The 12,643-nt window shown below is 43.6% G+C and overlaps 1 protein-coding gene across 3 annotated transcripts in view; it reads right to left on the reverse strand.

The window, feature by feature from the left end:
* Positions 1 to 534: 534 nt before the first annotated feature.
* Positions 535 to 12,643, reverse strand: part of PTPRO (protein tyrosine phosphatase receptor type O) — a 230,812-nt gene continuing 218,703 nt past the window's right edge. For all 3 annotated transcript variants that reach the window (XM_073789003.1, XM_019937134.3, XM_033867016.1), the window contains 4 exons: positions 11,371 to 11,525; positions 9,107 to 9,242; positions 2,901 to 3,021; positions 535 to 1,847 (listed from right to left, as the gene is read on the reverse strand). In XM_073789003.1, the coding sequence (XP_073645104.1) occupies positions 2,917 to 3,021; positions 9,107 to 9,242; positions 11,371 to 11,525 (396 nt within the window). In that variant the 3' untranslated portion in view covers positions 535 to 1,847; positions 2,901 to 2,916. The remainder of the gene's footprint in view (positions 1,848 to 2,900; positions 3,022 to 9,106; positions 9,243 to 11,370; positions 11,526 to 12,643) is intronic.

Below are 12,643 nucleotides of genomic sequence, written 5' to 3' on the forward strand. Positions count from 1 at the left end.
TTCACTCCTGACCTGTCCGTGTGTGAAAACCTAAGGAAGTCACACATACACTTGCTACTTTTCTTTAGCCACATGTACTCCTGGGAATGGAGTGGTACATTATTAACATGTCCAAGAAGGGACTTAAAGGGGTGGGAGTGAGAAGAGAAGGTGGCAGCAGGGAGGTGAGAAGGGGAGGAAGAGGTGGGGGCGAGTCAAAGCTGACAACACCCAGGGAGCCCAAGCTGTTAACCTGTGGGGTCTGGACAGCCTCTGCCGTTCCTCCCCCCTCCCCACGAGGAGAACCTGAGACTCCCTGCCTGGCCAGGTCTTGCAAAGAACTGTGCCAGGCTCCGCTGTGGCCAGGCCTTGGTGACAAGAGACAGTGGGGTGCAGAGCTGTTCACTTGGCATCCTTTACCTTTACAAAGGTCACTGATAAAATGTGAAACTGCGTGCATGGCTTCATGGAGATGCGCAGGAAAGCGGGGATCCAGGGCGAGGGGTGGATGCACAGAGAGGGGGACACAGCCTCCTGAAACACACACAGGAAGGCTCAGGACAGCCAACTGCTCCAGCGAAGCAGCAAGCTTGTGTTTACTTTCAACTCAAAATGTTTTCCTTTGTATATCCGTCACCTCTTCATTCTCAGGAAGCGACACAAAGTAACAGGCTTCAGGATGCCATCTGTGTCCATTCTGACAGTGTTCATGTCACAAGACACAATTATGTACTGCAATTATACAAAATGCAAAGAATAGGTTGCTGCTAGTTACACAGGTTAAAATGAAACTGACAACCCCAAAGAAAACAAAACAGAAAGTTATCTCTGTCAGAATCCATAGAGGTGCTTGACAATATTACCCCCCCCAAAATGTAGGCAAATCATTGTCCTAGCATGCTGCAGTTCATTGCCACAACTTCATAAATTCCCAGCTCTTTGGGGGAAGGAAAGTGCGTGTTCACAGCCTATAGTTCGCAAAGAAATAGCTTTTACGTGTATGCAGGTCAACAGAAAGAGGAACGCAAACTCTAGGCACCAAGATTGCTCAGACAGCAGTGGAGTCTAAAGAGTGAGACTTCAAAGTCTTCTGAACCAGATCTAGTTTGTTGAAAAGGAACCTGGACAGTGACATTAGTCCAAGAGGGCCAAGGAAGAAACACTGAACCGTTAATAAGAAAAAAACATCAAGAACTAGAACAATTAAGACTTAAATAGCTTTTCTACTCTACTTTGAAGCTGAATTACAGCTCTTCATATTTGGAAAAGATACGCAGTTGATCTGTGGGAAGAACCTTTCTCTCTCCCCCGATCCACCCTCCCCATTCCTGATCCAGTAAGATTATGTTGGATTATAGATAGCACTGGTTCAATTTCCTTGAAGCAGAATTGCCATTTTTTCATGTGTGGGCATGCCTCTTTTTAACAGTGAGGTATAATTTGACACCAACTATGCCTGATCCTTCTTGGGTTACGAGCTTGATCAATAGTGCGGGCAGAAAACAGTTCAACGTTCTGATAAAATCACACACGTACAAAAATTATTGCACTTAAAAACAACAGCAAAAAACTCAGCCCAACCAGCAAAGGGCCAGCGAAACTCTTCAGAAGTGTTGTGCTTCCTGCCCTTTGCAGAGCGTCTGGACCTTTCTGGTGTCCGGTTGAATTTGGTCCATTATTGAATGTCCAGAAGTGAGAGTCCGAAAGACACTGTAGGCTCTTTAAGGCTAAGTCTTCCCGCTGCTTCTATGAGATAAATTATCTTGGCCACGTACTGCAAAGCAGGGCTCTTTTTAGCAAATGGCTAGTAGAGCCCCTCCAAAAAACTCTTGGAAGCAAGGGAGGATGGGTTCACATCATGTCCTGTCCTGTAAATGAGAGACAGAGGAAGACGGTAAGCAGCCTGGGAGAGCAAAGCCCCTCATCAACAGCTCTGTGGCTGGAAGTACAGCGACCGCCTCCTGATTCCATCACTAGCTCTCATTACACTCAACCCCACAGACCATGTGGACGTGGGCTTATCTGTGCATCTTTCTCTGTGCAAGTCCTCCTTTCTGTGGCTCTGTCTTTCCCTCTACCTGCAAATTTGTCTCTGTCTGTCTTTCCTTATTCTTTATCTTTCCTGCCTCCTTGTGCTTTCTGTCTGTCTTTGTTGATGCATGTAATGGTCTGATGCTAACCCTATCCTGGTACTCACTAGTCCGTATCCTACCATACTTCTTCCTCAAGGCACCCTTGTCCTCTCTCTCCCTGTCAGTGATCCCTCCAACCTAAATATATTCATACACATTCTATGCTCTGTTAACTGAGTTGAGTTAGAAGATTACTTGTTACTTTAGCCAAGATTACTTATACCTCCGAAATCTGATGTCCTAGTTAAAACGTAAGCACAAGGCATTGACTGTGTTACGATTTTTTTTCACGATGCTCTCAAGTCAGTACTCACGTAATAGATGAGATCAAGGCATTTGAAAACTCCGCTAACCTAAGACTATTGTCAATATTGTTTTTCTTCTTTCGGTGTCTACTTTAGCTCATGTCTTCTTTGTAGCCCCTTGTATGGCCCTTGTAGTCAGTAAAATGTTTGCATAAAGTATCTAGGTAAATAGCATTGGATGGTAATATCCTGATATTGCAGGCACAGATCCAATATCAGAATAATTTAAGGTTCAGGGTGGAGGGAATGGAGGGCAAATCTTCATGAGTTGCTGAAGCTCTTGCATGCCACACCCACCAACCTAGGCCCACTGAAGCTCAAAGATCTGCTACGGTATTTGTCTCTCCCTATGACCACCTCCCTGTGACCACCTCTGTGGGGTCAGAGTCAGCACAGATAGCCACTGCTGCCTTTGTCGTATCCCATCATGCCCTCTCCCATTGTGCTAAGACAGGGTGCCCATGATGGGTTCCTCTCCACTTACTGGTCTGGATTCTGAACTAAGACTTGCTGACATTCTCATAGATGACGTCACTGATGCAGAACTGCTGCTTCTTCTTCATCCACATCAGTTGCACACACTGATGGATAAAAATGTACTGCTCCTGGAGCAAAAGACAAAGACAGGTTTTAGAGCAAGATATCTTTGTGCAAAAATATAATATTTTAATACTATGGCAGTATTAAATGCTATGATGTGATGCCAAGGGAAACATTCTTCATTATTTATGAGACAATTATTTTAACATCTTTATTGGAGTATAATTGCTTTACAATGGTGTGTTGGTTTCTGCTTTATCACAAAGTGAATCAGCTATACACATACATATATCCCCATATCCCCTCCCTCTTGCGTCTCCCTCCGCCCCTCCCTATCCCACCCCTCTAGGTGGACACAAAGCACCGAGCTGATCTCCCTGTGCTATGCAGCTGCTTCCCACTAGCTATCTATTTTACATTTGGTAGTGTACATATGTCCATGCCACTCTCACTTCGTCCCAGCTTACCCTTCCCCCTCCCCGTGTCCTCAAGTCCATTCTCTACTTCTACTTCTGTGGACACAAAGCACCGAGCTGATCTCCCTGTGCTATGCAGCTGCTTCCCACTAGCTATCTATTTTACATTTGGTAGTGTATATATGTCCATGCCACTCTCACTTCGTCCCAGCTTACCCTTCCCCCTCCCCGTGTCCTCAAGTCCATTCTCTACTTCTGCGTCTTTATTCCTGTCCTGTCCCTAGGTTCATAGAACCAGTTTTTTTTTTTTTAAGATTCCATATATATGACACAATTTTATAACTAGAAAATCCAAGAGAATCAACTGTAGAAATAGTTTGATTAATAATAGGGCTTAGACTATCACTACTTAATGCTAAAGGCAATGAATATTCAAACAATAAATCATGGGGCTATTTGAAAAAAAAGTAGCACATCACCTCATAATACACTGAAATAAATTCCAGGAAGTTTAATGAACTAAGCCATAAAAATATAAAGGAAAATATAGGTTAATTTTTCTCTGATTACTTTAAGGAAGGACTTTAAACTTTAAACTTTAAACAATGAAATAAGTTACAAATAAAAATGTCAAACTACTGTATATAAAAAGCAGTAAAAAGAATAAAGTAAAGGGCAAACCAGAAACTGAGAGGGAATATTTTCTAGAATTATGACAAATGTTGTTACCTTCATCTTTGTTTAAAATTCATCCACATCAGTAACATGCACACTTAAAGTGACAAATAAAATAAACTGACCACTAGACCAAATATTCCTGGAAAGCAGGGACCGTGTCTTTTTATTCCTAATACCCAGCACTTAGTTTGTGCTTATTAAATGTTTAAGTAAACTGAGAAAATATTAAACCATATGCAAAAAATGGCCAAGTAATAAAAAATTGTAAATTGAAACAATTTTTTTATATATAAAGTAAGCAAACCTAAAGGAAAAAAATAATATTCAGTGATGATTGAGTTTGTTGAAGCAATCATTTTTACCTACAGTTGGTGGAGGTACAATTAATAAAATGCTAATAAATGGCATTGTGGACAGATAAAAGTAAGAAAGGAAAGAATCCAATTTAATGTCCTATAAAAAGGAGAATGTTTTAAGTAAGCAACAGCATATCTAAAATGAAACAGTATGGGACTTCCCTGGTGGCCCAGGGGTTGGGAGTCCGCCTGCCGGTGCAGGGGACACAGGTTCGAGCCCTGGTCCGGGAGGATCCCGCATGCCGCGGAGCAACTGGGCCCGTGTGCCACAACTACTGAGCCTGTGCTCTGGAGCCCACGAGCCACAGCTGCTGGGCCTGTGTGCCGCGGCTACTGAGGCCCATGCGCCTGGAGCCTGTGCTCTGCAGCAGGGGAGGCCGCTGCAGTGAGAAGCCCGTGCACCACGATGAAGACCCAACACAGCCAAAAATAAGTAAATAAGATAATTTAAAAATATAAATAAAAGAAAAATAAATAAATAAATAAATAAAATGAAACAGTATTCAGTCTTTAAAATGAGTTATAGAGTTTTAGGCAATTTGGGATGATACAGGTAGCAAAATATTAAGTGAAAAATCAGAATGTAAAATTAGCATATGTGTATAGGGCATATGAGCACAATTGTGTGAACATTATACTTGAATGAAGGCCGAGATGAGGTACGCCAAAATATTGAGAGTAGCTGTCTTTATGCCATGAAGTCAAGGTCATTTCTCCCTTTTTCCTTATTTGCTGGAGTTTCTCTCTAAGTAATACCATTAAGAATAACCTTTAAATAAGAACCAGTTAAGATAACCACAGGATTTCAAGGACCTTTTGTATGACAACTTCATACAAAGGATAAAATTAAATACTTCAAACTTCCCTGGACTCACATGTATTTTTCAACAAAATTTGGGGAAAATATATTCCCTTAAATTGTGACAACATCACATCAGTAACTGAGCTTCCCTTTCTTGTTATGACACATCCCTCCATTGCTTCTGATGTTGAGTCAAGCACAGAGCATCGATAAGGACAGAGACTGCCTGGTTTCTCAACCCATACCTACGCAGTGGCCAAACTTTGTGTCTAAATAAATAAGTAAATAAAGTAGCTAGGCCACAGGAAAAGTAAATAAAAGACTATTTACAGACGCATCTCTGAGAGTTCCTGAGAAATCAGGAGGCTGCCGATAAGGAGAAGCAGCTGCTCAAAGCAAGGCCTGACCTCCAGGGAAAGCCTATTAGAGGAAAATTAAAAAAACCTTTGATAAAAATAGAAGAGAGCCCAGGAGAGGCGAAGGCCATCCACATGTGGCACTTCACAATTTCAAAGCACGTATCTTGATGATATCGGTTCACCTGATGTATACTTTACAACAAACAACTAATGAACGTTGTCCTTCACGTTTTACAGATGAAGGATGGGAGCTTTTTAAAAATATATATTTTTATTGTTTAATTTTTTTTTTTTTTTTTTTTGCGGTACGTGGGCCTCTCACTGCTGTGGCCTCTCCCGTTGCGGAGCACAGGCTCCGGACGCCCAGGCTCAGCGGCCATGGCTCACGGACCCAGCCGCTCCGCGGCATGTGGGATCTTCCCGGGCCGGGGCACAAACCCATGCTCCCAGCATCGGCAGGCGGACTCTCAACCACTGCGCCACCAGGGAAGTCCTATTATTTAATTTTTTAAAAATTGAAGTATAGTCAATTTACAATGTTGTGTTAGTTTCAGGTGTACAGCAAAGTGATTCAGTTATACATACATCTATGTCTATTTCTTTTTTTAGATCCTTTTCCTTATAGGTTATTACAAAATACTGAGTCTAGTTCCCTGTGGTATTCAGTAGGTCTTTGTTTGTTATTTTATATATAGTAGGGTGTATCTGTTCATCGGAATGGGAGATTCGAGAGGTGAAGTGAGTTGTACAGTGGTCAGGGTTGGTCCCGGGCCTCTTTCGGAGTCTGGCCTGACTACCCTACTCTCTGACTACCCCTCGCTCCTCTTTTGCAGGGGTCCACACGGCGTGCCTGGTCAGCTGAGAAAGGGGAAAAGGGTTCATCAAAATACGGCCCATGTGGCATGTTGCAGGGACCTGAAACATGCATCTGAGGATATGGTCAAATTAATCAGTGACTTCTGCTGTTTGTAGAGGGGGTGGGGTACTAGAATCAAGGCAATGGGCTGTCAAGAGGGCATAGGAAAATGAAAAACCAGCATGGGAGGTAACCTGTACACAACACACTGTGGTTTCTGTATATACATCGACTCCGCTGGAGAATCATTCTGGCCTCTTGAAAACCATTAGTGTCAAAGGAGTGCTCTGGGATGATGAAGAAAAATAATTTTTTACTCTGCTCTTTATTATTAGCATCAGTAAACTAGGAGGCAGCAGGACTGGGGCGTGAATGAGCTCAAGGAGGATGTTAAGGAAATCCTAACATTCAAGTTACAGTTTGAACCACGAAGAGCACAGGAATGAGGAGAAACAGAGGTAAATCATTGGACGAGTGGTTCCAGACACAACTGACAAAACCGACATAAATAAATAACTTGAACCAGAGAGGATCGCTGCAAAATCCTGAGGGAACTCAAGAGTGAACCGGAACAGTTGGGAAAAATAAGTGACCCGTGGTGACCTCTGCCTCTTCTGCTGACTTTGAATTTTCCCACGAGAGTTCAGGGAAGGGATATCGTACTTAAAAAAGACTGTTTCCCTGGAGATGTCAACCTAAAATACTACCATAAACAAAGAAGCAATCAAAATTTGAGGAAAGGAAGTTACAGAGAAAACCCAACTTTTTCTCAGCTTTACAGAAAGGCACATGGTGGTGGCCCTGGTGTCCTGGGATTACCACACATGAAGAAAGATAATGGCACTGAAAATTGGAGAGAGGGTCTACCATGTGAAGGTAGACTTTTGAAAAAGGGATTAGGATTCTGTTGTTGGAAAGTTGAAAGCCAACAGGCTGTAATCACAGTCTATAAAATTATAAAAGGTATGCATTAAGTCAGTGGGGGCAGACAGTTCATCAAATCCAAAATACTTAAAATGAGGAGTGGCCCTTTGAAGCCTAGAGATCAATATACATAATAGAGAGTTTTAAGCACATAGGGGGATATAGATTTATGGAAGTGAAAGCCAAGAATATGGACAGATTCATAACGCAGGTATTTTTTGTTTGTTTTTTTGCGGTACGCAGGCCTCTCACTGTTGTGGCCTCTCCCGTTGCGGAGCACAGGCTCCGGACGCGCAGGCCCAACAGCCACGGCTCACGGGCCCAGCCGCTCCACAGCATGTGGGATCTTCCCGAACCGGGGCAAGAACCTGTGTCCCCTGCATCGGCAGGCGGACTCTCAACCACTGTGCCACCAGGGAATCCCCATAACACACTATTTAATCACTAGGTAGTTGGGCTTGTCTGGGAAACCAGGACATTTTAAACTTATGATAATAGGATAACGTCTATGTCTCCACAGTGGTAAATTAGAAGGTAGCAGGACTGGAAAGTGAGTGATCTCAAGGAAGTGAGCACACTAATAGATGTCTTGCTTCCTAATCATCCCTGAGCCATCTGAATGTGAATGAGTTACTCTTTCCAAAGTGCTATGATCTTGCTAGAGCTCAGAAATAAACAGATTGGAACGTCTGTGCCAAGCCTTGGTCAGACAGGATGGGGAGGCAGGAGGAAAAGTAAAAAGGGTGGGAAAGGGGAACCCGGAAGCGTTGAGACGGCAGCCCGGACTGTGGACTTTTGCGTTATACTGACATCTAGTGGTGTTTGTTGGGAAAAACATGAGGAAGATTAAGGCAGGTTTTAATCCCTTGGGAACTGAGTCAGAGGTCAGGGCCAGGCTGGGTTCCAGTCCATAAGTGTTCCTCCCACACACACTCCTCGAGAAAAAGGATTAGTGTTCGCCTGAAGCTAAGAAGTTGCGAGTACGGCTGGGTGACTAGGATTACGAAGAAACTACCGTGCTTGTGAACCCACACGGGTGCCCACCCACTGCTGCTCTGAGGCAGCGTGATGCTGTCTGCGGCTGCCACTCCAGCCTGAGTGCGTTTTAAGGCTTTGAGGTGGAGAGTACCTGGGAGAAGACGAGAAAGGGAAGCACGTAACGCGGGTGTATATTTCTGGGGATGCCTCCATGTTACAATGACGATTCCATTCATTTAGCTCAAGGGATTGGCAGTGCTGGTAGATGAGAGGCTGGAAATCCTTAAAATTGTAAGGATTTTATTTCATCACAAAGCACAAAGTCAACCCATATTATCATCAAAAGTGAATTGAGCCATATGAACGGCAAACTAATGACAAACTTATTGAGTCAAATCTAGCATTTTATATAGAAATTAAATCACATCGGTTTTAAAGTCTCCACTTGGTGGCATTTCCCCAGATGGCTGTCACCCTCACCGAACTCTCAGTCTGTTCAAAGAGCTTTTATTCCATTATAGATACATCCATGTGCTCTGGGTTACTGAAGGGCCTGTAACACCAATAAAAGTGCGGGCACAGTATACCAAATGGATTTCTAGAGACTAATATCTGTTTCTTTTATACCTTGGAGCAGTTTGAATGTGCACAATAAGAAACTGGGAACGGCAGATGCAAAAAAAAAAAAAAATCGAGACAATGGTTTTGACATATGCGATTGAATAATGGGAAGTTTTTCAGTCAAGGGCAAATTTAAAAATACCTGTGATTATGTTCCTACCTCGGTCTGTACCATAGACATCCGGTATGACCGCATTTCTGACACCAGCCCTAGGATGTCCACAAACTCATGATCCCGAATGTGCTGCAAGAGCCTGTCCAGGGCAATGAATGTTCCTGTCCGACCGACTCCAGCACTGAAAAAGAGGTTCCGACAGCACATCACTTAGCGCTTCTACACCGTTGGAAACAAATTGGCGATGAAAAAAGACCAAAACCAAAACCCAAAAACACACCAAAACTACATGTAGCATCATTGAAAAAAAAGACTAAACTGACAATATTTCCCCCTTAACTGTTGTTTGAGTATGCAGCCGTGGTTGATGTGTCTCCTAACATCACAGTTCTACCACTGCTACCTCTCTTAGAGAGCTGTGGGTCTGCCTTGGCCACACCTGCCCATCCCGCCCCCCAGGGTTTCTGTTCCTTAGGAAAGTAAGGATTCCATGTGGAGCCTCCTGGACAGTCAGGTCTGGCCCCCCAGGGAGCTGATAAACGTAAACAATTCCAGTCTTCCGAGTAGCCTCAGAGTTAAGCCCTCACACCCAGCTAGAAAGTTTAGTTGAGATGTCCACACCCTAGTTCTAGGGCTGGGGCCTTGGTAATTTGTGCGTCTTCAGCCCTAGGTCAAGTTCATCGTCTCAGACCTTCCTTAAAGTGCATCCTCCCTGCTAGTGGGTGCTAGTCTGCTTCATTCTCCCAGACAGTTGCCTCAAAATCAGATTTAATATTTGGACCCAGTCTCTCCCAGTCCCCAAATCCCAGGGCTCAGAGCACAGAGGGAAGTGGAGTGATATGGGCTGACCTATTCTCCACCACAGTCCCCAGGGTTACAGCTAAAGTCAGCCGTCCTTTTCCTCCAGTCACTCACAGACTGAAGTGAACTCCGGATTATGAGGGAATATGAGGAAATAGAAATCAAAACCAATTTACATGTGGGATTTGCTGGGAGAGAAATCCAACAGGAAAAACCATGAGTTCAGAGCCATGGTTTGCTTCTTCTACCAGACAATTCTTCCCTCTTAGGACTTATCTTCTCAGATAAAACGTTCTGTGTCTGGGTGAACACTTGCAAAGTCACATCCAGAACTATACCTGCTACCCTGCTACGTGCGTGAAAGGAGTCCATGTGTTTGACCCCAGGGTCGAGCAGCTTTATTTTCTGCTCTTGGAAAGAACCATTTTGAGATGAGATAATTTCATCTGGTGAAGCAAAACTTTTGACCTGGGAATGACTGGCAGCAAGGGTAGTCTCCCTAATCAGAACCTTGGTAGTTTCTTTCCAGGGAGACACATTCTCTCTCTCTCTCTCTCTCTCTCTCTCTATCTCACACACACACACACACACACACACACACACACACACACACACACACCCTTAGCCATTCTAGTTCACAGACCAAGGTACTAGATCCAGGATTATTGGCTGCCAAGGCCTCCTCTGACAGCTTTATTCCGCTTCTACTGCTGATACACAACAGGAGTGCATTTACATCCCCGGCTCTTCTGAGGCTGCATAAACACGTCACAACGACATTACGTCACACTGCTGTTTTTGTTTTTTTTTTGACACTGCTGGGTTTTGATGGAACTTTGTTCACATGGTAGGAAAGAAAGCTTAAATTCAAAGATAACTCTTTCTGTAAGGGATTAGCGTGGTCCTTGATTTTTGATAATGCAGTAGATCATATAGCCCCTTTTGTCTGCACCATCTGGAAATTTAGAGGTAATCTGGAAGGGGAACCTAGCAAATATGTTTATCTTCATGAGCTGAATGTTTTTATTTCACCTTTCCTTCAACTTGCGTTTTATGTCTATTTATATTACTCTGGGTTGTGATGGGCTAGTTTTAATTTGACTTTGTATTTGGCTCTGTTATAAACCCCACAGAATCCTTGATAGGATAGGGTACCATCACCTGGTGCTTAAAAGCCTGGCCTTTGGAGACCGGTGCGCCTAGATTTGAATACTAACTCCTTCATTTTCTGGGTGCGTGAACTTTTGTGACTCCCTTAATCTTTCTACTCCTTATGTTTGTTTTTTTTTTTTTTTTAATCTGATAATGGCAATAATATTATTAATCTCATATACTACAGGATATAAATAGCTGTATTATAAGTAAATCATGTATCTAATAAGACTTCAGTTAATCGTACATTTAAAAAAATCATAATTCATTTAACTGTTCATTCAGTCCGATCAGTGGTTTAAAGGGGGGCAACTTCCTCCATGATTTCTAACCGACAAGGCATTTGATGAGGTTACCTGCAGTGCACGATCATGGGGCCTTTGCTCTTGGTCGCTTGCCGTCGGACCATGTGTACGAACTGCAGGATGCTTTCTGCAGCATTGGCCGTGGGCACCCCGTGATCAGGCCACGCAGTGTAGTTAAAATGCATCACATCCTGCATCTCGTCAGCCTGTAGGAGAAAAACAAGTGTTAACCTCTCAGTCCCCCGTCAGGATGGCTCAGGCCTCGGAAGCAGCTCACAAGCGACGGTAAAGCCACATTTCACTCCTGGTCAGTAGATCTCCCTTTCCAGCTCTCAGCATTGTGTCTGGCACAAAGCAGGCCCTGAAAAAAAAAATACTAATTGTCTAAAGCTTCAGATAGTAGGATAAATAGGCTAATCTATGCCTCTGTAGCGATAAGAGCTCAAGCAGATCAGGGTTTGCATCCCGGCTCTGCCATTTAGAAGTTACATCAGCTCTGGGCGATGAATTAAATACTGAAAGGTTCTGTTGGTGACCCGCTTGGGTCCACTGGGCCAGGCTGTTGCACCCCCTTTCCCTGATGCTGCTAATAGCATCTAGCTGCACCCCACTCTTCACAGGCGTCTCCCACTGAAGGGAGCTACCTTGCTGGGAAGTGCCTAAGAGATGGCGTTCTCGGGCTGAGGGCAGCCTGCAGCTAATGAGTGATCGATACTGGGGCACAAAAAGTCAAGATGGGACAACTCTCCTGTCCTATCCTGCTTCCTTTGTTCCTGGACAGATTTTACCCAACATTACACTTTCAAAAAACCCCCTATATAACAATCTGTGTCTTGGGATCGGATGCTAGGGGAACTGACGAAGACAGACTCGCTGAATACCAGTGTTCTCTCATTCGAAAATGGTCTCATGATATCTTTAACAAGGGTTGTTGCGGAGACTAAGTGTGATTGTGTTTGTGAAGGGTGGTATCTGTTAGATATCCTCATCACTACTACAGCATAATTACTACCACTTGGCTGTCATCCAGCTCAGTGCATTTCAATGGGTGGTTCTGGGAATCCCAGTAAATGGGTATGTTTTGTATATTTTCCCATTCATATGAACCCGTGTACCAAATATATTGTTGTTCCCTCTGACCTGTGTAAATATCAGCTAGGATGTGCGTCCTCCAAGATTTACTTCTTTAAGTCCCTACTATCAACTATCAACTATCAGAAATATTCCAAATCCAAGCCTCGCAAAGATCTAATGCATCCCTCACCCCTCAAATTTGCTAAGACCCTAGAATCCACTCAGGAGATAGAATACTATATCATACTTT

This window comes from Tursiops truncatus, chromosome 11, assembly GCF_011762595.2.
Source record: "Tursiops truncatus isolate mTurTru1 chromosome 11, mTurTru1.mat.Y, whole genome shotgun sequence".
Classification (NCBI taxonomy): Eukaryota; Metazoa; Chordata; class Mammalia; order Artiodactyla; family Delphinidae; genus Tursiops; species Tursiops truncatus.